Here is a 20,234-nt window from a genome sequence, read left to right as displayed (position 1 = left end):
GCCAGGTCCTCCCCCAAACCAAGCCAAGAGCGCGCTTCTCGGGGAGAGTGGAGGCGGGGGCACTTCCCCGGGGAGCAGGGGCTCCCGCGCGCCCTCCTCAACACCAGGCCTCTGGGTGGCCAGAGCCTGCGAGGGACGCGGACTTGGCTGTGGCTGTGCAGGTGGAGGTGCACGGTGGGGCCCTTCTTAATGTGGTTCTGCTGCCTTCTCGAGGCGCTTTCTCGGGTTGGACGGCAGCGTGCTGGCGTTTCCCCCACGCCCTCCTCCACTCGCGCCCCCATCCGTCCGCGCGTCTGTGAGCCCATGCTGAGCTGCACCCTGATGCCGGAAGCCGAGGCCCACTCGCCGCTCACTCCCGGGTGGGGCCTTGCATCCGCCGCCCCAGGGCCCTGGCCCTGCTGCCTCACCCGCCGCGAGTGTTTCTTCTCTGATGCCGCCCCGTGTGGCCGCCCGTGCGCTTCGGCACCTGCTCACGCCTGTTCGCTGGTGGAGCGGGCGGACCTTTGTGCTCCCGGCGGGTGGTTGCAGGCGGGTGGTTGCGGGCACTCGCGGGCAGGCGCCGCGTTGGTGAAGGTGAGGCCCTCAGGGGCCGCGGAGTCGGGGGAGAGCTCGGTCCCGACCTCCCCTGTCCTGTCTCGGTAGAACGCCTCCACTTTTGAGGACGTGGCCCAGGTGGCCCCCACCTATCAGAAGACTGTCCCCGTGGAAGCAGGTAAGTCCCCGCCCCCAGCGCACCGCGGGTCCCCCAGAGCGGCTCCAGGCCGTGGGGGGTGTCCAGGACAGCGCCGCGGGGGAGCGACAGTTGACGGCGTGTGGGCTGGGAGCGGACGGAGGGCTCCAGGGTGAGGTTCTGTGCGTTTGCCAGACAGCAGTGTGAGGGCGCCTTTGCTGGAAGCGGTTTCCGCAGTGGCGCAGAGGCACCTTCCGGAACGGCTCCTCGCAGCTCTCTGGCCTGGCAGGGGCTCTGTTCAGGGTGGGGGGGATGCTTTAGCAGAGCAGGGCTGGACCGCGGGTCCTCCAGGGCCCTCTCACGGCCGGCCTGGGCTCTGGGTGGTCCCTGCCGGACCTACGCCCCCAGCCCTGGCCACCTGAGCTCCTCCCTGTGCCTGTGGTGTCTGAGCAGCGAGTGCCCACGTCTGCCTGAGCCACAGGCTGCCCGCGCCCTGCCCTCCGGGCACCTGCTGGCACACCGTTGGATCATGGGCCAGGCGCAGAGGAAATACGATTTGGCTGGGGGGGCATTTACACGGGATAGAAGGGCTCAGGCACACCCGGGAAGCAGAGGCCACTCTTCCCTGTGGGTCTGCAGCCTGCAGACTCTGGTCTTGGGGCACAGGTAGAAACTGCCGAGGCCCTAGAAAGCGTTGTTTATGTGGGTCGTGTCTCTTGAGCTTTATTGTGTTAGAATTAAAACGGAAGAACTGAGCGTTTTAGTAACTTGTGTGACATAGTGAAACTCACGTGTTGACGGAACAGTGCCGTCCGTGAAAGACAACCACACGCTCAAAGTCGAGGGGCGAGAGGAGTAGCGTGCTTGGAATCGACTTTTGTGGAGTTGGTTTGCAGTGTCACGTTAGCGCAGGTGTGCAGCACGTAGTGATTCAAAGCTCGTGCCGCTTACACCCCTTCTGGTCGCCAGTCTGGCTGCGGTCCACGCTGGTGTACGTCGCTGTGTCTCCCCCGCGTCGGACGGCTCAGCTGGCAGCTGCTTCTCCGTCCCGTCGGTCTCTTGGGACAGATTCGGTGGATGAAGAAAACCTGGCCTTGGCCAGATTCCAGTTAGAAAAGGGAAGGGGTCCTCACGGCCCTTGCCAGCCCCTGGGGGAGTCTTCGTACCCCTGTCCGGCAGGTGGCCAGTCAATGGTTTTCTTAAAGGCCAGGCCCCCTTGTACAACCAGCCTTTGCGGCGTCACGTCGGGGTCACGGGAAGGTCGCGGTGCCCGAACTGTGGCGATTCCCGCACCCAGACGCGCTTTCGTCACTCAGCCCTCATCATCGAGCCTGGCAGAGGCGCTGAGTGGAGCTGGGAGTGGGCACAGGCGCCCCAAACCTCTCATTTTGTTCGAAAGCTTGAATTTTCCCACCGACAACAAACACTGTAGTTTTTGGCACAAGAGGCTCCGCTTGCTCCTTTTGGAGAACGGGTCTGCGCTCACCCAGGTGACCCAGCCCTGGTGCTTCCGTCGTGTCGTCTCAGGGAGGAGAGAGTCCACGAAGAACGGGCTCAGCTGCATCTCAGAGAGACACACGTGTTTCCGGGGGGCGCCACCGCACTTGCGAGGCAGCAGTCGTGGTGTCCCCGCCCGCCCTTTTGGGCGCAGAGTGTGAGAGGCTGGAGGTGTTCTAAACGTCTGGGCTTGTTCCTGTCTTACCAAGGGCGTCCTCGGGGTTCTCCTGGCGAGGCTCTGGTGGGAAAGGGCACAGCCATGGCTGGAGCCCCCCGGCGTTCCCCACGCAGGGCTGTGCTGCGAGTCCTGCCACGTGTGGCGCCTCCAGCAGAGGCGCCCTCACCTGCTGTGTGGCAAACGCACAGACCCTCACCCCTCGAACCCTCCATCCGCTCCCAGCCCACCCGCTGCCAACTGTCCCTCCCCCGCGGCGCTGACCTGGACACCCCACACTGCAGGCGGTGCTGAGGGCACCTCTCCTTCCTCTGTAGTGAACAGCAAAACGAGCAACATCAGAGCCAACTTTGAAAACCTGGCCAAGGAGAAGGAGCAGGAGGACCGGCGGAAGGCGGAGGCGGAGCGGGCGCAGAGGATGGCGAAGGAGAGGCAGGAGCAGGAAGAAGCCCGGCGGCAGCTGGAGGTGAGTCAGCGTGGCCAGAGGGCCCAGGACCTCGGGCTGCGGGCCTGCCTCGCTCCCTATCTGCGATCCAGAGGGGTTTTGGGGATGGCACTGGGCTCGCCCCGAACGCTCTGCTCTCAGGGACCTAACTTGTCCCCAGACGCTCGTCCACTGACCTGCCCCAGTCCTGCCCCTGCTGACCCAGTGCTGCGGCGCCCACCAGCCTGTCCTCAGTCCCGCAGCCTCTGCGCTCGTCGCACCCCAGGAACCCACTCTCTGGGGGGCGGCTGGGCTCACAGGGGTTCCCCATGAACGCAGTGCGCCTGCCCGCGTGGCACCTGCTCCTGGAGCCTGGGGCTGTGGGGCGGCCTGGGACCTTCATCCTGTTTTCCCACGAGGGAGGGTGGAGACGGGAGCCGTGACAAGTGAGCAGGAGGGTGTGGACTCGCCTTCCCCAGCTTTTCTGGAGGGACTGAGGCCTAATGGCTCTGGTCCCACCTTGTCACCTGCTCTGGGCGACCTGGGCTCGGCTCTGAGCTGCTTGTGGAAGCCCCTCGACACTGGGGGCGTAGGTAGAAGCTGAAGCGACGTGCGTGATGTATCACAGACCGCGAGGCTTTCCTTCCACCGTGGACACCCCCTCCTGGGTTGCAGTGAGGGCCCTGGGAACCCGGTCCAGCGAGAACGGTGGTTGAGGAAAGAAACGCGTGGGCAGGAAACGCCGGGCTCTGGGGACCGGGTTAAATGAGCCGATCCGCGTGCTGGCGTGTGCGTGAGGTCGCAGTGACAGAGGCCTGCGTGATGACCACGTGCCGTTCCTGAATTGCTGGGACGTTGTGGTTTCCCTTCGTCGTAATCACGCTGTGAGGCGTCTGTTTCTCGTTTTGTGACTTGGAGTTTAACCCCCGAGACTTGAACGATGCAGAAGGAGTGGAAGGCTTGGGAAGAAAGTGGCTTTGGGTCGCTGTATCCAGCCTCTTGGCTTCACAGGTTCCCTTGCAGTCCCTTTGGCCGGGTTGCCCTCTCCCTGTCCACCTGAGCCCTGCAGTGTGGGGGGCGCTGGCGTCTGAGTACTTACTCCCCTGGGCAGGCGGGGTTCACGATGCTCGGCTCTCAACTCTTGAGAGCTCGAGAGCCCACGGGTGTCTCTGTTCCCGGCCGGGTCGGGAGTGGCTGTCACAGAACCTTGTGCCACTGCAGTGTGGCCACAGGCCTGGGACTCCGGGAGCCCATGCTTAGCCCAGCCCAAGCGTGGCCGCTTCAAGGAGACATGGGTACTTAGCGCTGTTCCAGGCGCTGTGGGGCCTCGTGACCGCCCTCTGCAGGCCATGCAGAGCTGCTCTGGTGCCGAGAGCTGTGCGGGTCTCAGGACACACGACAGTGGTGCCGTCCCCTGTAGGAGAGGCAGGCTGGCGGAGCAGGTGTAGCTCCTGCCCCACCCCCACCCCCAAGAGCCACCCACCTCCCTGGAGCCTCAGGTCCTTATCTGTGGCGGGGAGGAAATCCAGCCTTTTGGTCGTAGCACTGGCTTCCCGGGGCCGCTGCGCCGTGTTCCCACCGTGCAGGGGCTGGGCCCCGTTTGTCAGCGCACCGTCTGGACGTTAGCAGTCCTAGGCGGCACGGCGCTGGCTCCTGCTGGCGGCTCCCGAGGAGCGTGTCCCTGCCTCTGGTGCTTCCTAACCCCCACGACCTCTGCTTTCCCTCTGCCCCCTCTTGTAAGGACACGCCAAGGCCACCCCGCAGCTCAGGTCCTTGCCTGGCCACCGGTGCAGCCTCGTGCCTGGAAGGCTCCGTATTCGCAGGCCTGGGGTCAGGACCTCAGCGTCTCCCCCACGGCCTGTTCTCTGTGTCTGGAGGTCGCGTCCATGTGACGTGCAGAGACCACTCCCTGTGTTTCCGCGTCCGAGGCAGACGTGGGCCCCTGGGGCAGGTGTGGGTGACCGGCCGCCTGCTGCCTCTGGCTTGGGTCCCAGCAGCCCCGGGGTCGTGAGGGGCGGCGGGGGGGCGCGGGCCCGGGGGTCTGTTGGGAGGACTCACGGGGACCCGTGCTGCAGAGCAGACCCGCCCCGACGTCTGCAGTGTCCCCTCTCTGCGGACTCCCAAGGTGCTGCTGCCGGTGACGTGGCGCGGCCGGCTCCCCGCTGACCACCCCCGTCTCTGAACCGTAGGAGCAGGCCCGGGCCCAGAAGCCCACGCCGCCCGCGTCCCCCACGCCTCAGCCCGCTCCGGAGAGGCCGCCGTCGAGCCCCGTCTATGAGGTGGGTGCTTCTGCTCAGTTTGTAGGTGAGTCTGACTGCCCGGGTCAGCGCCCCGTGGACACGGAGACCCTCAAACCGCGGCTGGTGTCAGGGCTCGGGGAGTTTGGTTGCAGCTCGGGGGTGTCAGCAGAGCGCTGTTGGTGTCCTCCTGCGTGTGACTCGGTGGTCACTCCCTCGCCTCCCCTCCACAGAGGGCCTGGCGCGAACGGCCCCCCCCGCCCCCCGGGCTTGGCTGCTCTGGCCGTGGGATGGGGAGACGCTGTGGAGCTGCCCTCAGAGGTGCCCTGGGGGATTGGGTGGCCTCGGAGGTCTGGGGCCTGGCAAGGCAACAGGGCGAACCCGCCCCTGGAAAAAGCAGCCCTGACGGCTGGCGGTGCCGGCAGGTGGGCGCCCGACGGGTCTCCGGTGGCAGTAGGACAGGGGTGTCCAGGTGCGAGAACAGGACTGTGGGGGAGGGGTTGGGCCCTGGTCCTCTCGCCGCTGCCGCTGTACCATGGTTGGGACCCAGGCGTCCTCAGTTCGTCTCAGCTGGGACTGCAGCGCGGCTGTGTGGCTCAGGGACCCTGTCCGGGCCGCGAGAACTGTCTCCCTGACCCTTCACAGGACGCGGCTCCCCTTCAGGCCGAGCCGAGCTACAGGGCCCCCGAGAGCACACACGAGCCTGAGCCGGTGTACAGCGTGGAGGCTGCCGGCTACCGAGAGGCCTGCGCGCCGGAGGCCGTCTACGAGAGCACGGAGGCCCCGGGCCACTACCCAGCAGGTGCGGCCCCTGCCTTGTCCCCTCTGCCCCCGTTCTCTGAAAGTCGCCTCTTTCCCTGCTGCCCCCCGCCAGCCGTGCCCTCCGGCCTCCTCTCCTTCTGGATGGGCCCAGCCTTGGGAGTCGGGGGTTCCAGGAAGACCCCTGAGTGTGTGGGGGCCTCTGAGCAGGGCGGGCCTGAGGGAGGGGGTTCCTGCTGCCCTCTGGTCCCAGTCGGTCTCTGGACGCTGGCAGGAGCCAGAGCAGCGTGAGGCCTCGGACGTCTTCCCAGGGGGCTGAACGCCGAGGTCCAGCTCTTCCTTGTAAAGATGAGGCGTCCGGGAATGTCCCCGGACGGACCTAACCCAGGCCTTCTCCGCCTGGGAGGGACAGGCGCCTCGTCCCAGAGTCGACACAGGGCAGAGCTCTTGCCTCCCCCAGCGCGCTGTGAGGCGGGCTCGGCCGTCTCCCACTTGCCATTCCCCTAACTCGGATGTGACCGTTCTTAAAATTAGTGCGAAGTATTTAAAACGTAAAAAGTTACCTTCTGAAAGTGTCCTGGGACCTGTCAGAGTCATTGGCCCTCGCCAGGTGGGCTGGAGCCGGGAGCCGGGCCCTTGAAGCCCGTCCTCCTGGCGGGTGGGGCCTGGCCGCCCCAGGAAAGCGCCCTCCCGCCTGGGCCTCCGCTGCAGCCTCGCAGCCTCGGGAAGGTCGTCAGCGGAGGGGGGCCCGGGCCCTCACGGGGGTCCTCTGTGTTGCAGAGGAAGGTGCCTATGACGAGTACGAGAACGACCTTGGAATCACGGCCATCGCCCTGTACGACTACCAGGCTGGTGAGAAAGGGGCCCGGGCCCCACGCGGGAGGGCCGCCGCCGTCCCTCCAAGCCTCCCTCACCGTTTTAGAAATGGGGATTTCGCTGCATTTTCCAAGTTACTTGAAAGAGTAAATGCAGTGCAGAGAGTTCCTGGCTTTCCCTCCCTGAATCGCCTGAGAGCTGCAGGGTGCCCCGTCCCCCTAAAAAGCCCAAACCGGGACACTGCTACAGAAGCGGTTTCCTCCAAGAGTGCAGAGTCACTGTTGAGACCGCCACACCTGCAGAGGCCCTCACGTTTACCAGCTGTACCCAGAACTCTCTGGTCCTGGTCCTGTCTGGGCCTGGCCCCAGTGCCCTCCCATCCCACCCGGAGCAGCCCCCCAGCAGCCCCCCAGCAGCCCCCTGCCCCTCAGGCCCTTGGCGCTTTTCCTTCTGGGGTGACCCTTGGCGGCCCGGCCAAGGCCCTGCATCCTGGCAGCGTCTGTGGCTGTCTGTCCTCCGTCTGTCCTCCGCCGTGGTGGTCACCACTGTCACCTGGCCCACTGGTGCCAACCACGTTCTCCACTGCCAGGGCCCCACGTCTCCCCTCGCAGCTGCTGAGGATTTTGTGGGCCCCCCAAGGTCCCGTTCATCCTCTTCGAACTTCCAGCCCCTGTAGCGTGGTTCCTGGTGCAGGCGTCCAGCCACTCCGGGGAGCGTCCTCTGCCCTGGGAAGAGCCTCCCTCCTGGGGGGTCTCGCCCGCCCCCGCCCGCCCGGCCCCTCCCGTTCAGCCAGGGCTCCCTCCAGGCTTCCCTGTTCAGGAGGAGCAGCCTGGCTTTCGGAGCCTCAGCGAACGCGTTCTTGCCCTCGTAGCAAGGGCTGCTTGGCTGCCTCCGAACCCTGGTGTGTTTAGGGGCCGCCTGCCACCTGCCTGTCCTCCCCCAGCAAGGACGCCGCCTCCCCTGGGGAGGGGGGTGGGGGCGGTGGGAAGGAAGGGGGTCGCAGCCGCGGCCCCCGCGTCCCGAGGGCCCCGCGTCCCGAGGGCCCCGCTTCCCGAGGGCCCGCGTCCCCAGGGCGCGTGCGGTCCGGGCGAGAGGGCCCCGTGCCTGGCGGGTTTTCCCGGCGGCGGCCCCGGCATCGCCGGGTTCACCGCCGCCCTGTGCCCTGCTCCGCAGCGGGCGACGACGAGATCTCCTTCGACCCCGACGACATCATCACCAACATCGAGATGATCGACGACGGCTGGTGGCGCGGGCTCTGCAAGGGCAGGTACGGGCTCTTCCCCGCCAACTACGTGGAGCTGCGGCAGTAGGGCGCCCGCGCCGGCCGCGCCTGCCTCCTGCTGGTTCCGCGGGGGGCCGACCCCAACGGCTTTTACATTTAATACTTTTGCTGATGCTTTTGGAAATGTTTACGCCACAGAATTTGCTAATATATTGTAATCATGCTCCTCGGAGGGTCGGTAATTGTTTTTATGCATTTAAGGTATTTTCTTTCTTTGCCAAATCGACTGTCGCGGGGAGTCCTTGGGGGACCTTGGGGACCGGGTCGTCTCCGCCCATTGTCGCTGGGGCAGGGGGCACATCTGGGGAGTCTCTCCTGTCCCTGTGGCTGGGAACGGGTAGGGGCCTGTGGAAATGACCACAGGGACAGCCGCTCCGAGGTGGGGACCGGCCTCCCCGCCCCGGAACCCCTCGGGCTCCAACGGTCTCTGTCATTCTCTCCGCCTGAGCCCCGGCCCCTCGCTGCAGTGTCACCCGGGCCCTTAACGACTGCCCTCCCTGCAGTCTCCCGCCCCCTGGGTCCGAAGGCCTGGCCGGCACTCGCTGGTGGCCCCTTGTCACCCGGCCAGTGCCGGCCCTGGGAGGACAGCCTCTCCGCTGCGGGAAGGCGGGTCCCTTCCCTGTGGTGACCTCCAGAAACGCTTCCCATCAAGGGAGCTGTGCTCTTCTGCCAAAATACCAAGTTAAGAGACAACCAGATTTGCTCGATTGACCTGAGAACTGGGAGCGAACAAGGGGGAACGCTCTGGCCCGGAGGCTCCGTGGCCCCTCTGCGTGGTCGCTGCGGGAGCCCGTCCCCGAGGGACCCGGAGGCCCGCGGGCAGCGCCCTTCCCGGATCCCGGATCCCGTGGGCGGTCTCTGGGGTTGGGTGGCAGTGACCGAGGGACGGCTTTTCTTCCCTGAAGTGCATTTTCACAGATAGGTCGGGTTTTATATGCAATTATTGTATCTAAATTTCTGTAGCACACCTCATAGGTATGGTTTTTTTAAATTAAATGTTCCAAATAAACTTTTTTTGATCCACCTGCTGCTGGTTCGCTTTGTGCTTGGTGCCTCATCCTGCAGCGAAGGCCGCCGGGCCCCTCGCACACAGGCTCGCCGTGCAGGAGCGGGACGCGGCTGGCTGGCTGCTGGGCTGTTGTGGTCCTGCCTGGCCGGCTGGTCACGCTCCCGTTTCTCCCTCGGAGGAGGGAGCGGCCCCTCCCGCTGCCTCGCCCTGTCTGACCCGGGCCCCAGGAGCGGCCTCGAGCTTGAGCTGAGAGCATCTTGCAGGGAGCGATGGAGTGAATGGGACGCATCTTAACCGGGAGAGGTAACGACTGTGTTAGGAGCTCGTTTTTCCTGAAACAGTGATGTACCTTAGTCTCAGTCCATGTTTTAAATCCTGGGTGGTTTTTTTTTTCATCACCCCTTTGGCTGTTTCTGCCCTGGGCAGACAGAGGCTGCACTTGACTGACCGTGACGATGACACACGGAAGGGAACGCAGGCGGATGCGAATAGGTCAGTGGGGTGGCCTGTTGTTTTCCTGCCACTGGCAGACTTAGGGCTGCTCTTCCTCACCCACGTTTAAAGCCAGCCGGCGGGTTCGGCCGTCCTCAGGGATCGCCTGCTGACTTGCACCGTCTAGGTTTGACGGCAAGATTTTCTCTGTTGATTTGACCTCGTGGTAGACCTGGAGACGCCACCTCCGGCGCGGGCAGGGTGAGGAGGTGGGGGCGAATGTCTGGTGACCCTCAGGTGGGCTGAAGTCCGCCCTCCCAAAGGTGACCGTGGGCGACCCCGGGACCTGTGGCTGTGTCACCTGCAGGGCAGAGGGTCACCCTGACCCCTTCTCTCCCTCCGTCTGCTCTGCCAGCGCATCCGACCGCACGTCCCACGTGCGACTAGTCTGTGACCTGCCTCCCCGCCAGCCCCGTCCACGCAGCTGACTTCTCATGGGTTGTTGAAGCGCCTCCCCCTTGGGGCTGCTCCCACCTCTGGTGACCCCTAAAGTTATCTCAACATCTCAGGCTGTGACCTCCACGGTGGCCCCAGGGCCTCCTGAGGCCCCCTGCCTTTCCTCCCGCTGTCCCTTCCTGCCTCAGCTCCAGCCACACTGCCCAGAGCCCAGTGGCCTCTCCCACCTGCCAGCATATTGCTGCCTCAGGGCCTTTGCACTGATCCCCCCTCTGCCGGGACCCAGGTGCCTGCAGCTTACTCTTCCTCCTCCAGCCTGTCTGTGCTCTAGGCCCACTTTGACCCCCTCCTTAAAACTGCAGGTCTCTCCAGACCCAACCCTCTTACTGTGTGTGTTGGGGAGGTGGGTCCCCCCAATCCACAGCCTGCAGCATCTTGATGTGGAATCTGAGTTCCCGGACCAGGGATGGAATCTGGGCCTCGGGGTGAAAGCTCCGAGTCCTAACCACTAGACCACCAGGGAGCTCATGTGTTTTTTCTTTTGTAGGGGTATCACTTAATATCACATTACATGATTTTTTAAAACAGCTTTGTTGAGATGTAATTCATAAATTGTATGTCACCTATTTAAAGCAAACAGTTCGGTGGTTTTTAGTATATTCAGAGTGGTGCAGCTGTCACCACAATCAATTTTAGTACATGTTTATCACTCCAAAAAGAAAGCCCATGCCCATTAGCAGCCAGTTCCCATTCCCCTGTTTCTCCTTCCTATAGTCTGGGATATGGGTGTGAGGGCTGGAGCTCTGCCAGCTCTTTTGGACTATGAGGCACATTGAAGTTCCCTGCTGAGGATGGTGGAGTAAAAAATAGAAAGAGCCTGGTTCATGATGACATCATGGAGCTGCCACACTCGTCTTGCCTGCTTCTTCTTCTTTTTTTTTTTTTTAATGAGAAATAAACTTAAAGAATGCTGCCCTCCATCCAGTTCTACAAGGATCAAGTCATTGGTCACCGCAGTTGCTAACGGACTGCAGCCCGAGAGGAATTCAGGATGGAGAACAGGGTGAGGATTTCTGAGCTTTGGAAAAGCACAGAGATTTTAGATGGTTAGATGTCTCAGGAAGAATTTTAATGAGCCCAGATTCTCGCATCTTCCTGTACAGAAGTGGGGGGTGGGCACTAAAATCATTCACGGAGAAACCTGTTCCTCGTGACTCGCAGTAACCTTTTATTGAGTTGTGTGCTTGAGCACGCATAGCTCCAGCCCAAATCGTGTCTGTAATTGCGGCCACTTCTCCTGCCTCTTTGGAGCCATTCTTCAGAGCTACCAGAGAGGCCACCTCCAGGCTGTCATTCACTAAGAACCGGAATAAAACTTAAATCCCAGCTTGTGTGTGTGTGTATGTTTAAATCAATAAGACTTTCGTTCTAGAAGTTCCCTTCATGGAGTTCCCGTCGTGGCGCAGTGGTTAACGAATCTGACTAGGAGCCATGAGGTTGCAAGTTCGATCCCTGGCCGTGCTCCGTGGGTTAAGGATCTGGCATTGGCGTGAGCTGTGGTGTAGGTCCCAGATGCGGCTCAGATGTGGCTTGGATCCCGCGTTGCTGTGGCTATGGTGTAGGCCGGCGGCTACAGCTCTGAGTAGACCCCTAACCTGGGGACCTCCACATGCTGCGGGAGCAGCCCTAGAAAAGGCAAAAAATAAAATAGAAGTTCCCTTCATGGTTCAGTATTTAATGAACCTGACTAGGATCCATGAGGATGCAGGTTTGATCCCTGGCCTCGCTCAGTGGGTTAAGGATCTGGTGTTGCTGTGAGCTGCGGTGCAGGGCACAGAAGTGACTTGGATCCCACGTTGCTGTGGCTGTGGCTGTGGCTGTGGCTGTGGCTGGCAGCCTGAGGCTCCGATTCGACCCCTAGCCTGGGAACCTCCATATGCCGCAGATTCGGCCCTAAAAAAACAAAAAAGCAACCCCCCCCAACAGAAAACTTTCATTATATTGAAACCATTGTTATTTCCAGTATGTGCTATGACTGCAAACACAATTTCCAACTGATTTGCCGGGTAAACCAATATGAACTTTCACGTTCTTCAAAGGTCTGCCCCAGCTTACAGGCCAGAGTATGTTGCTGCCTACTTTTGCCAAATGCAAGCATCGTAAACACTGTAAATCGTTGACACTCTAATAATTGAAAATGCATATTGATTTTGTTGCTTATGTTTCATTTTAATGAATGCCCCCTTCTTTCTTCTCTCCTTTTTTATAGTCTGCATGTTTGCTTTCTTCCTTTTTTTTTTTTGCGTCCTCATAGAGACTAGCATAACAGTATTTTATTTTTTAATTTTTTTTTTTCCTTTTCCAGGGCCGCTCTCGCGGCATATGGAGGTTCCCAGGCTAGGGGTCTAATCGGAGCTGTAGCTGCCAGCCTACGCCAGAGCCACAGCAACATGGGATCCGAGCTGCGTCTGCAACCTACACCACAGCTCACGGCAACGCCGGATCCTTAACCCACTGAGCAAGGGCAGGGATCGAACCCGCAACCTCATGGTTCCTAGTCGGATTCGTTAACCACTGCGCCACGACGGGAACTCCTATTTTTTAATTTTTTTTTTTTTTCCTTTTCCAGGGCCGCTCTCACGGCATATGGAGGTTCCCAGTTTAGGGGTCTAATCAGAGCTGTAGCCACTGGCCTACGCCAGAACCACAGCAACTCGGGATCCGAGCCACGTCTGCGACCTACATCACAGCTCAAGGCAATGCCGGATCCTTAACCCCCCTGAGCAAGGCCAGGGATCGAGCCCGAAACCTCATGGTTCCTAGTTGGATTCATTAACCACTGAGCCACGACGGGAACTCCTCCTTCCTTTTTTTTTTTTTTTTTTTTTTTTTTTTTCTTTTTCTGTTTTCCTTTTTACGGCTGCACTTGCAGCATATGGGAGTTCCCAGGCTAAGGGTGGAGTCAGAGCTGCAGCTGCTGGTCTACACCACAGCCACAGCCATGCAGGATGTTTGCTTTGCTTTCTTAAAAATACAGAAGTGATTCTCTACAGATTGTGATAAAATTCAAACAAGGATTTTGAGTTCTGGAACTACTGGGATTAGACATGAAAACCCCCTCGCTGCAAAACACCAGGCGTTTTAGGTAAATTTAACAAAGGTCTTTTACATGGAGAGGTGGGCTTATAAGAAGGCAACGTCTTTGGGGCTGAAACAGGAGAGGACGCAGGAACACAGCGCTTGGAAAGCCAACCCCACATCCTGACAACTGTGAGGTTATCATTTTGTCAATATCTGGACCTAGAGCCTAGGGGCTTGCCGGCACCTGGGGCGGGAGGTAAGGCTTTAGGTCCAGCAAGCTGTGCAGCTGGAACCGAGGGCCTTGGGTCCTTAAAGGGACATTGCCTTCAGGAAAGGGTGGCCCGGGTGAGAACCTGCCCACTGGCACAGAGAGATGCTGCCCTAACTTGTCTAGTCCTCAGATCTGGGTCGCGGGGAAAAGACGTGGTGTGATATTTGGTCGGAGGTTTTGCCAAAAGTAGACTAGAGACGGATGAAAAGAGGTGGAAAGGTCACGCGTGGGCAGGACCCGCTAAGGGGCGCGAATGGAATGGAGCCGCGAGGAGGCTACGCGAGACGTTTCCCCAGACTGGCCACTAGATGGTGCTGATAACGCAGCACAGCTGGGTTGCCCTCTGAGCAAAGCGGGCATTTCCTCTTCCAGCGTCGCCTGGGCGACGTCGTCCTCAGGACCTCCGCGGACACCCAAACCCTTGGATGTTCCAGTCCCTTATGTAAAATGGCCTAGAATTTGCATATAAGCTATGCGCATCCGCCCATAGCCTGAAGTCATCTCTACGTTATGCATAACATCTAACACTCTGTGAAGGCTCCTGGATCCTTGCTGGGTGCGGGGGTGCCACACCCACGAAAACGGAAAGCTGACCAGTGCATGTCCTCGCCTCTTTGCATAAGAATTGGTGCTGTAGAAATAAGAGAGACAGCCTCAGATAATCCACAGAAAAACTAGAGGCTGGCAGGGGCCGGGGACGAGGTGGGGGGGGCAGTGGCTGCCGACCGGCTTGGGTGTCCTTTCCTGGTGATGAAGACGTTCTGATCTGGGTGGTTGACCTGCCCCCTGAAACGGTGTCAAGTGATTTGGGGACAGATTTCAGCTCTTTCAGGCGTATACCAAGGAGAGGACCTGCTGGGTCATACAGTCACTCGGGCTTGGACCTGATGAACCGCGGGACCGGTTTCTGCCGCCGCTGCACTATTTTACATTCCCACCAGCCCTGGAGGACGGCGCCGCCCTGGAGACTTTTAGGGAAACTCTGTACTCAAATATTTGCACACCCATGTTCACAGCAGCCCTATTCACAACAGCCAGAAGGTGGACACAACCCAAGCGTCCATCATTCGTATCCAGATGAATAAACAAGATGCGGCCCATCCAGTTAACGGAATCTTACTCAGCCATAGAGGGAGCTGCAGTGACACAGGCTACCCCAGGTACGAACCTTGAAAATATGCGGAGTTCCCATCGTGGCTCAGTGGTTAGCAAGCCCAACGAGCACCCACGAGGCCGTGGGTTCTATCCCTGGCCTCGCCCAGTGGGTTAAGGCTCTGGCATTGCCGCGAGCTGTGGTGTAGGTTGAAGACACGGCTCTGATCCAGTGTTGCTGTGGCTGCGGTGTAGGCTGGTGGCTACAGCTCCGATTCAAACCCTAGCCCGGGAATCTCTATATGCGGTGGGTGTGACCCTAACAAAAAAAGAAAAGAAAGCGTTATGTTAAGTGGAAAAAAGCCAGGCACATTCATACGGCAAATCTGCAGAGACAGACCATAGATTCGTGGTTTCTGGGGGCTGAGGACAGTGGGAGGAATGCAGCCTGACCGCTAATGGGGTCAAGGTTTCGTCTGGGGCAGTGGGACTAGGTAGTGGTGATGGTTTGTACAGCATTGTGAAGGGACTTCATACTTTAAAAAAAAGACTTAGGGAGGACACTACCCAGACACTCTTGCGACAACATCTGCCGCTGACCCAGCCACTCTCCAGTCATCTTCTGTCTTTTCACGCAGCCCCGCCTAGTGAGGGGGAGGGGGAGGGGGAGGGGCAAGCTAAGTGAAGGGGGTTAAGAGGCCCAAAGTACTAGGTGTAAAATCAATTACAAGGATGTTATGTGCAGCACAGGGGATATAGCCAATATTTTATAGCAGCTTTTTATGGAGTATAATCCATAAAAATACTGAATCATTATGTTGTACACTTGGCGCGAGTATCATGTTGTAGGTTGACTAGACTGAAGAAGAATACTTAGTGAGGACACTCTCCCCAGTCACTCTTGTCACAGCATCTGTCACTTGCCCACTCTCCACTCCTCTTCTGTTTTTTCACGCAGCCCCATTTTCGTTCCTAGCAGGACCGTGCCAAGCTAAGTGCTCCCTTCCCTGGCCTTCCCTATAGGACTGTTGTGGCTGCTGGCATGTTGGCAGACACTCCTGGGGAAGCACTGGCTTCCCTGTTCAAGGGGGACAGATGCAGCTGTCACAGTCTCCTCTTCTTCCTGCCTTGGAAGAGTGTGATGTGTGGAGCAGCAGCAGCCTTTTGTTGCTGTGAGGCTGAGAAGTTTGAGGTAAGGGCTGAGAGAGTCTCAGCCTTGACATTGCTGACCAAAGCCAGGGACCACCTGCTACCAAACTAAACTTGGGTTTGTTTGCCCTGGAGCAGTAAAGCCAAGCTACTGACCCCAGTTATGGGGAAGGAAATTGCAGGGTTTATTGCAGGCACCAAGCAAAGAGTCCAGGCAGCTGGTGCTTAAAAGGCTGGAACTCCGCGAAGGCTTTCAGGGAAAGGGTTTTAAAGACAGGGTGGGGGGAGGGGTTGGGGGTGTATGATCGGCGCACGGACATTCTTCTGATTGGTTGGTGGTGAGGTCACTGGGCGTGAGCATCATCAACCCTCTGGTTCCAACAGCCTAGGGTCTACCTGCTGGTGGGTAGCCTGCAGTTAACTTCTTCCACCTGGTGGGGTTTCAGTATCTGCAACACAGCTCCAAGGACATGGCTTCAAATATCATCTCTAGCCCTTGAGGAGGAACTTGGGCTTTGTTTAATGGTTAAATTACGATTATTTTGTCTGGTTGGATTGCTTTTCTTGGCTTCAACATTTCCTCACTTCTCTGATTACTTTCATTCTTTGACTAAAGTTTTTCTACAGACAAAAGGCAGGCAGAGGACATGGTGGCGGTGGGGTCCCATTCTGGGAAGGCTCCCTAGGATCCTGCTCTGTCACGCACCCATCTAGCGCCCTGTCATTTATGCACTCCTCCAACATTCCTACCTGAGAACTTCCTGTTCTGGGTGGGGGGTAATGAACAAGACAGAATCCCTGCCCTCCTGGAGCTTACATTTTTGTGTCATGTGGAAAAAATAACACACTCTTTGTTGAAGCCACTTTCAAACAGGGTTTCTATTACTGGCAGCCAAACATGGTATCACCCGGCACAAGGATTACTTAAATTGATCTGCTTCCAGGGATAAGAGTAAAGGTGTCCCCAGCTGTGTGGAGCTGCCCTAGTTGTGTCGCTAACAACCCGCCGTGCATGAGTTTCTTGAGCCTGGACCCCAAACTCTTTCTCACAGGGCTTACTTATATCTGCCCCACCGGTCTGCACAGAACCTGCCCAGCTTGTGTCCCCGGGGGCTGAGGCATGTGTGGCAGTGATCCTGAGCCCACACCTCAAGAGATCGGGATATAAGATGATGCTGCAAAGGAGAAAAGTGGAAATTACCTTTAAAGTCCAACTAAAAGAGGTTGTCAGAGAAATTACAGTGTACCTGCTCAGTGGGATACTGGGCCACCATCACTATGAAGAGGAGGGGACACTATGAAGGCTGGGGGTGGAGGAAGGTGAAATCGTGCATTATGGCTGGAAAGCAGGTAAGGGGTGTGAGGGAGGAAGGTGACGTCTGCCTAAGGCTAAAACTGTATGGCGGCAGGACAGCGGTAATTCTGTTTCTCCTTGTGCGTGCGCCGCCGTGGTTGCGAGGCCTTGAGACTCAAAACAACAAAGCTACTGGGACAATGACCTAATGTGCTCCCATAGAAAAGCGGGGCTTGTGCCTGGCTCCCTGGGCCCCACGACAGAGGCGCCTTCCCGGCCGACAGCTAGACGTGGACGTGGGGGCAGGTTGGGGCACACAGGGGCCTCGCGTGGAAAGGGAAGCCGGGCGGCGCTCTTGGCCTCCGCAGCTCCCACGGCTTCTCACTCAGCACCCGCCTCCCTCCCCGGGAACACCTGCAACTCCGCCCCCTTCAAGCCGCAGTTCCCGGTGGGCGGGGTCGCCTAGTCCACCGCCCACCTCCTGGCTCGCGGATTGGTCAGAAGCTGCCCTGCCTACTTCAGTTGGGCTAAAGGTGGAGCCCCGCTCCTTTGCCAGTTGTGATTGGTCCCCATGGGGCACGTGGCCAGCAATGGGCTCACACAGGGCACGTGATCATCGGTTCCTTTGTCTTCATTGGCCCACGTGGGGCACGTGGCCTGTGGTCCCTTTACCAGTCTTCATTGGCTCACAAGGGGCACGTGGCCAACGGGACCAGCATCCTCCGCGCCCTGCTCCAGAGCCTGCTCCCGGTGGGAGCGCACGGCCGCGAGGCCGGGGCCCGGTTCTGCTGGGTCCTCTGGGGTCCTGGGGCAGGCAGGCCCTGGGGCCCGTGGCCGCGCTGGTGCAGGCGTCCCGGCCTGGAGGCGCTTCCTTCGCCGGCTGTGCCCGGGGCGAGCAGGGACGGGGGCCGCAACCAAGATGGCGCGCGAGGCCCCTCGACGCCCGGCGGGTCCTTGTGACCTCTGTGAGCCCCGTTTTCCGTCACTTTTCCACCCAGAGCCTGGCAGGAAAGGCTGGCGGCCTCAGCCCCCGCGGGCGTTCTTGTGGTCCGCGGAGCGGCTCTCGGGAGCGGAGGGCAGAAGGGAAGCCGGGAATGGAGGTAAGTCATCCCAGACACCTGTTTCTGGGGGTATCTTTGCGCACCCAGCCTGGACGGCTCCGTCCTCCCAGCAACACCTCCCCGTGGTGCTGGCGCTTTCCGCTTACTGGAGCGGCCCAGCCCGGGGGAGGTGTCCATCCCTGGTGCGTTGCATCCAAATGGCAGGCCCGGCAGGCAAGGGAGAGGCCCGGAGGCTGTTGAGCCCAGGCATCTGCCCAGCGTAGCCAGCCTCGCTGCCGGTGAGGGATTTGAGAAATGCTCCTCTCCCCACCTAGTGGCCCACATCCTCCAGCTGGGCATGGCTCTGATTTCTGCGCTGTCAGCCTCTCCTGGGGCAGGACCGGAGAGGCCTATAGCTCTGGACAGAGAAGGTGCTGGGTTTCATGGGGGTGGTGGGAGGGGGTGGCATGTTAGACCCAGAGGAGCAGATAAATGGCTGGGCCAAGGGGAGAATTCCCAGTAATTTTCCAGGCCAGGGGACAGGAACAGTCAGTACAGGGGCGGGCAGTTCTCTGGAGAAGTCCCTGGAGGCACTAGGGAGGTCTCTGTCCTTACCAGGTCTCTGAGGATCAGATGGAAGCTTCTGGAGCTGCAGTGGGACTGAGGCTCGAGGGCCAACCGGAGGCCTCTGGAAGGAGCAGCAGCTGCCTGTGCAGACATTGCCCGGGCCAGGGGAACAGCAGTGCCTGAGGTAGGCAGAGCTCCCGTCTTCACAGGGCTTGTCTTCCACCAGTGTGGGGGGATAGGGTGGGGGCGGTGGTGGCAGATGGTCGGTAAGCAAATTAGTAAGCCAGTCGGAGGTAGCACTAAGTGCCATGAACAGCGTTCCCGTCATGGCTCAGCAGTAACCAACCCGACTAGTATCCATGAGGACCCGGCTTCGATCCCTGGCCTCGCTCCGTGGGTTAAGGATCTAGCGTGGCTGTGGCTGGCAGGTGTAGCTCTGATTTGACCCCTAGTCGAGGAACTTCCATGTGCAGCACCTGCGGCCCTAAAAAGCCAAAAACAACAAAACCAAAACCATGAAAAAAGAAAATGGAGAGAGATGAGCGTGCGATTGGGGTGATTCTACCCTAAACTTGGTGGTCCAGGCCCTGCGAAGATCAGGGAAGAACGTTCTGGGTTCAGCGGGCCCAGAGGAGTCCCCGAGGTGGGAACATGGCTAAAGCAAAGGAGGAAGAGCGAGGAGAGGTCGGCGGGGGGGGGGGGGGGGTCAGATGACTCAGGACGAGGTGGGCGTGGGGCCTGATGGCAGAGCTGGGGTCCACGCCGTCTCTGTGCTGCGGCCGGGGACACACTGTGGCCTGTACTTGGTGACGTGTCCAGGCTTCTCTCTTCGTGATCTCTCTCCTGCCGCCGTAAGAGCCGCCGTGCTCCCCGCTTCGTTCTCCTGGTTGCTCCCCGCTTTGTTCTCCTGGCTGCTGCCGGAAAAAGCTGGTCGTTGGTGCCTGTGTGGGAGGGGCAGAGCCGGGCTTTCCTGACGAGCCCGTGGGGTGCTAAAGGTTTCAGGCCATGCGGTTTGCCCTGGAGCCTTGATGTCTTCATCAGGGCCTTTGTAGTCACATTTATAAACTCCGGCTTGGAAAAGGAGGCTTTATTTTTAGCGTGCCCAGCTGGCAGGCTCCAGGGCCAGGGGAGGAGGCTGCTGCTCCATGCTTTGGCCTGATGGGAAGCTTTGAAGCCGTGTGGGCCTCTTAGGCTCATTGTCAGACTCTGTGCCTCCTCATCTTGCCCTCAGTCCGCCTTTGTCTCTGCCACAGAGGGGAGTCGGGAAGGGGGGTGGGCTGCCCCAGTTGGAACTGCAGAGGGAGGCTCCTGGTGTGGGTGAGATGCGAGGTGTCGGGTCAGGCGCTGTATCAGCCGGAACCTGCAGCTGTGTGTGAGCAACAGAAATGGGCTCAGGCTGGGCCGGGCCAGGAGGACTGCACTGGACGAACCGGGGCAGCTCCAGGCCTGGGGCGGACTCAGCCTGCAGGGTGGCTGTTCAGCCACGGACACTGGGGGAGGTGGTGCCTGGTCTCTCTGAGCCTCGGTCTCCTCCGCCAGTAAGAGAGATGATCAGCTTGGCACTACTTACCTGGGGCCGGGGGGCGGTGGGTTTGGGCGTTAAAGCTGATGGCACACGTCATGCATCTCGGAGCCGTGGCTCCTCTACAGACCTCACGTCTGCTGGTGAAAACCCGGAACCCTGGGGTCCAGGACCCCTGACTCTAGTCGAGGGAAGTGAGGTAACCAGGTTACCTCTGAAGTCAGTCTCCCCTTTTCACAACCCTGAGGGGCCTCAGTGGGGGCAGCCCCCTCCTCGCCCAGCTGCCTGGGCCCCTGCTGTGCGCAGATGACTTCGGAGGGAGCAGAGCGAGGTGTCCCTGTCATCAGTGGCGGGCCTGACGCCAGCAGCACTTCTCCGGTTCTCTGCTACCTGCAGACGTAGCTGCGGAAGCTCCCTGCACGTCCAGGCTCTGCCCTTCCCGTTGGCCTTGGCCAGACTGT

General features: G+C 59.9%; 1 protein-coding gene and 1 long non-coding RNA gene across 42 annotated transcripts in view; both read left to right on the top strand.

Annotated features, from left to right (window-relative positions):
* CTTN (cortactin) overlaps positions 1-8,883 on the top strand; it is a 29,677-nt gene extending 20,794 nt beyond the window's left edge. For 23 of the 39 annotated variants that reach the window (XM_021082658.2, XM_021082653.2, XM_021082651.2 and 20 more), the window contains 6 exons: positions 643-712; positions 2,660-2,808; positions 4,956-5,045; positions 5,649-5,805; positions 6,543-6,614; positions 7,752-8,883. In XM_021082658.2, the coding sequence (XP_020938317.1) occupies positions 643-712; positions 2,660-2,808; positions 4,956-5,045; positions 5,649-5,805; positions 6,543-6,614; positions 7,752-7,888 (675 nt within the window). In that variant the 3' untranslated portion in view covers positions 7,889-8,883. The remainder of the gene's footprint in view (positions 1-642; positions 713-2,659; positions 2,809-4,955; positions 5,046-5,648; positions 5,806-6,542; positions 6,615-7,751) is intronic. The other 16 variants (XM_085010495.1, XM_085010481.1, XM_085010472.1 and 13 more) reach the window with 1 other exon arrangement.
* An 8,449-nt stretch (positions 8,884-17,332) lies between these two features.
* The window catches only part of LOC146405023 (uncharacterized), a 42,633-nt gene continuing 39,731 nt past the window's right edge, over positions 17,333-20,234 (top strand). For all 3 annotated transcript variants that reach the window (XR_014836729.1, XR_014836728.1, XR_014836730.1), the window contains exons 1-2: positions 17,333-17,744; positions 18,303-18,435. This is a non-coding gene — a long non-coding RNA (uncharacterized LOC146405023). The remainder of the gene's footprint in view (positions 17,745-18,302; positions 18,436-20,234) is intronic.

Source organism: Sus scrofa, chromosome 2, assembly GCF_054392235.1.
Source record: "Sus scrofa isolate SSC_HxYL_T2T_F1_AM1 chromosome 2, Sscrofa_HxYL_maternal_Yorkshire_Landrace_v2.0, whole genome shotgun sequence".
In the NCBI taxonomy this organism is placed as follows: domain Eukaryota; kingdom Metazoa; phylum Chordata; class Mammalia; order Artiodactyla; family Suidae; genus Sus; species Sus scrofa.
The sequence above is the reverse complement of the archived record's forward strand: the minus strand, read 5'-3'. Positions and strand labels throughout refer to the sequence as shown.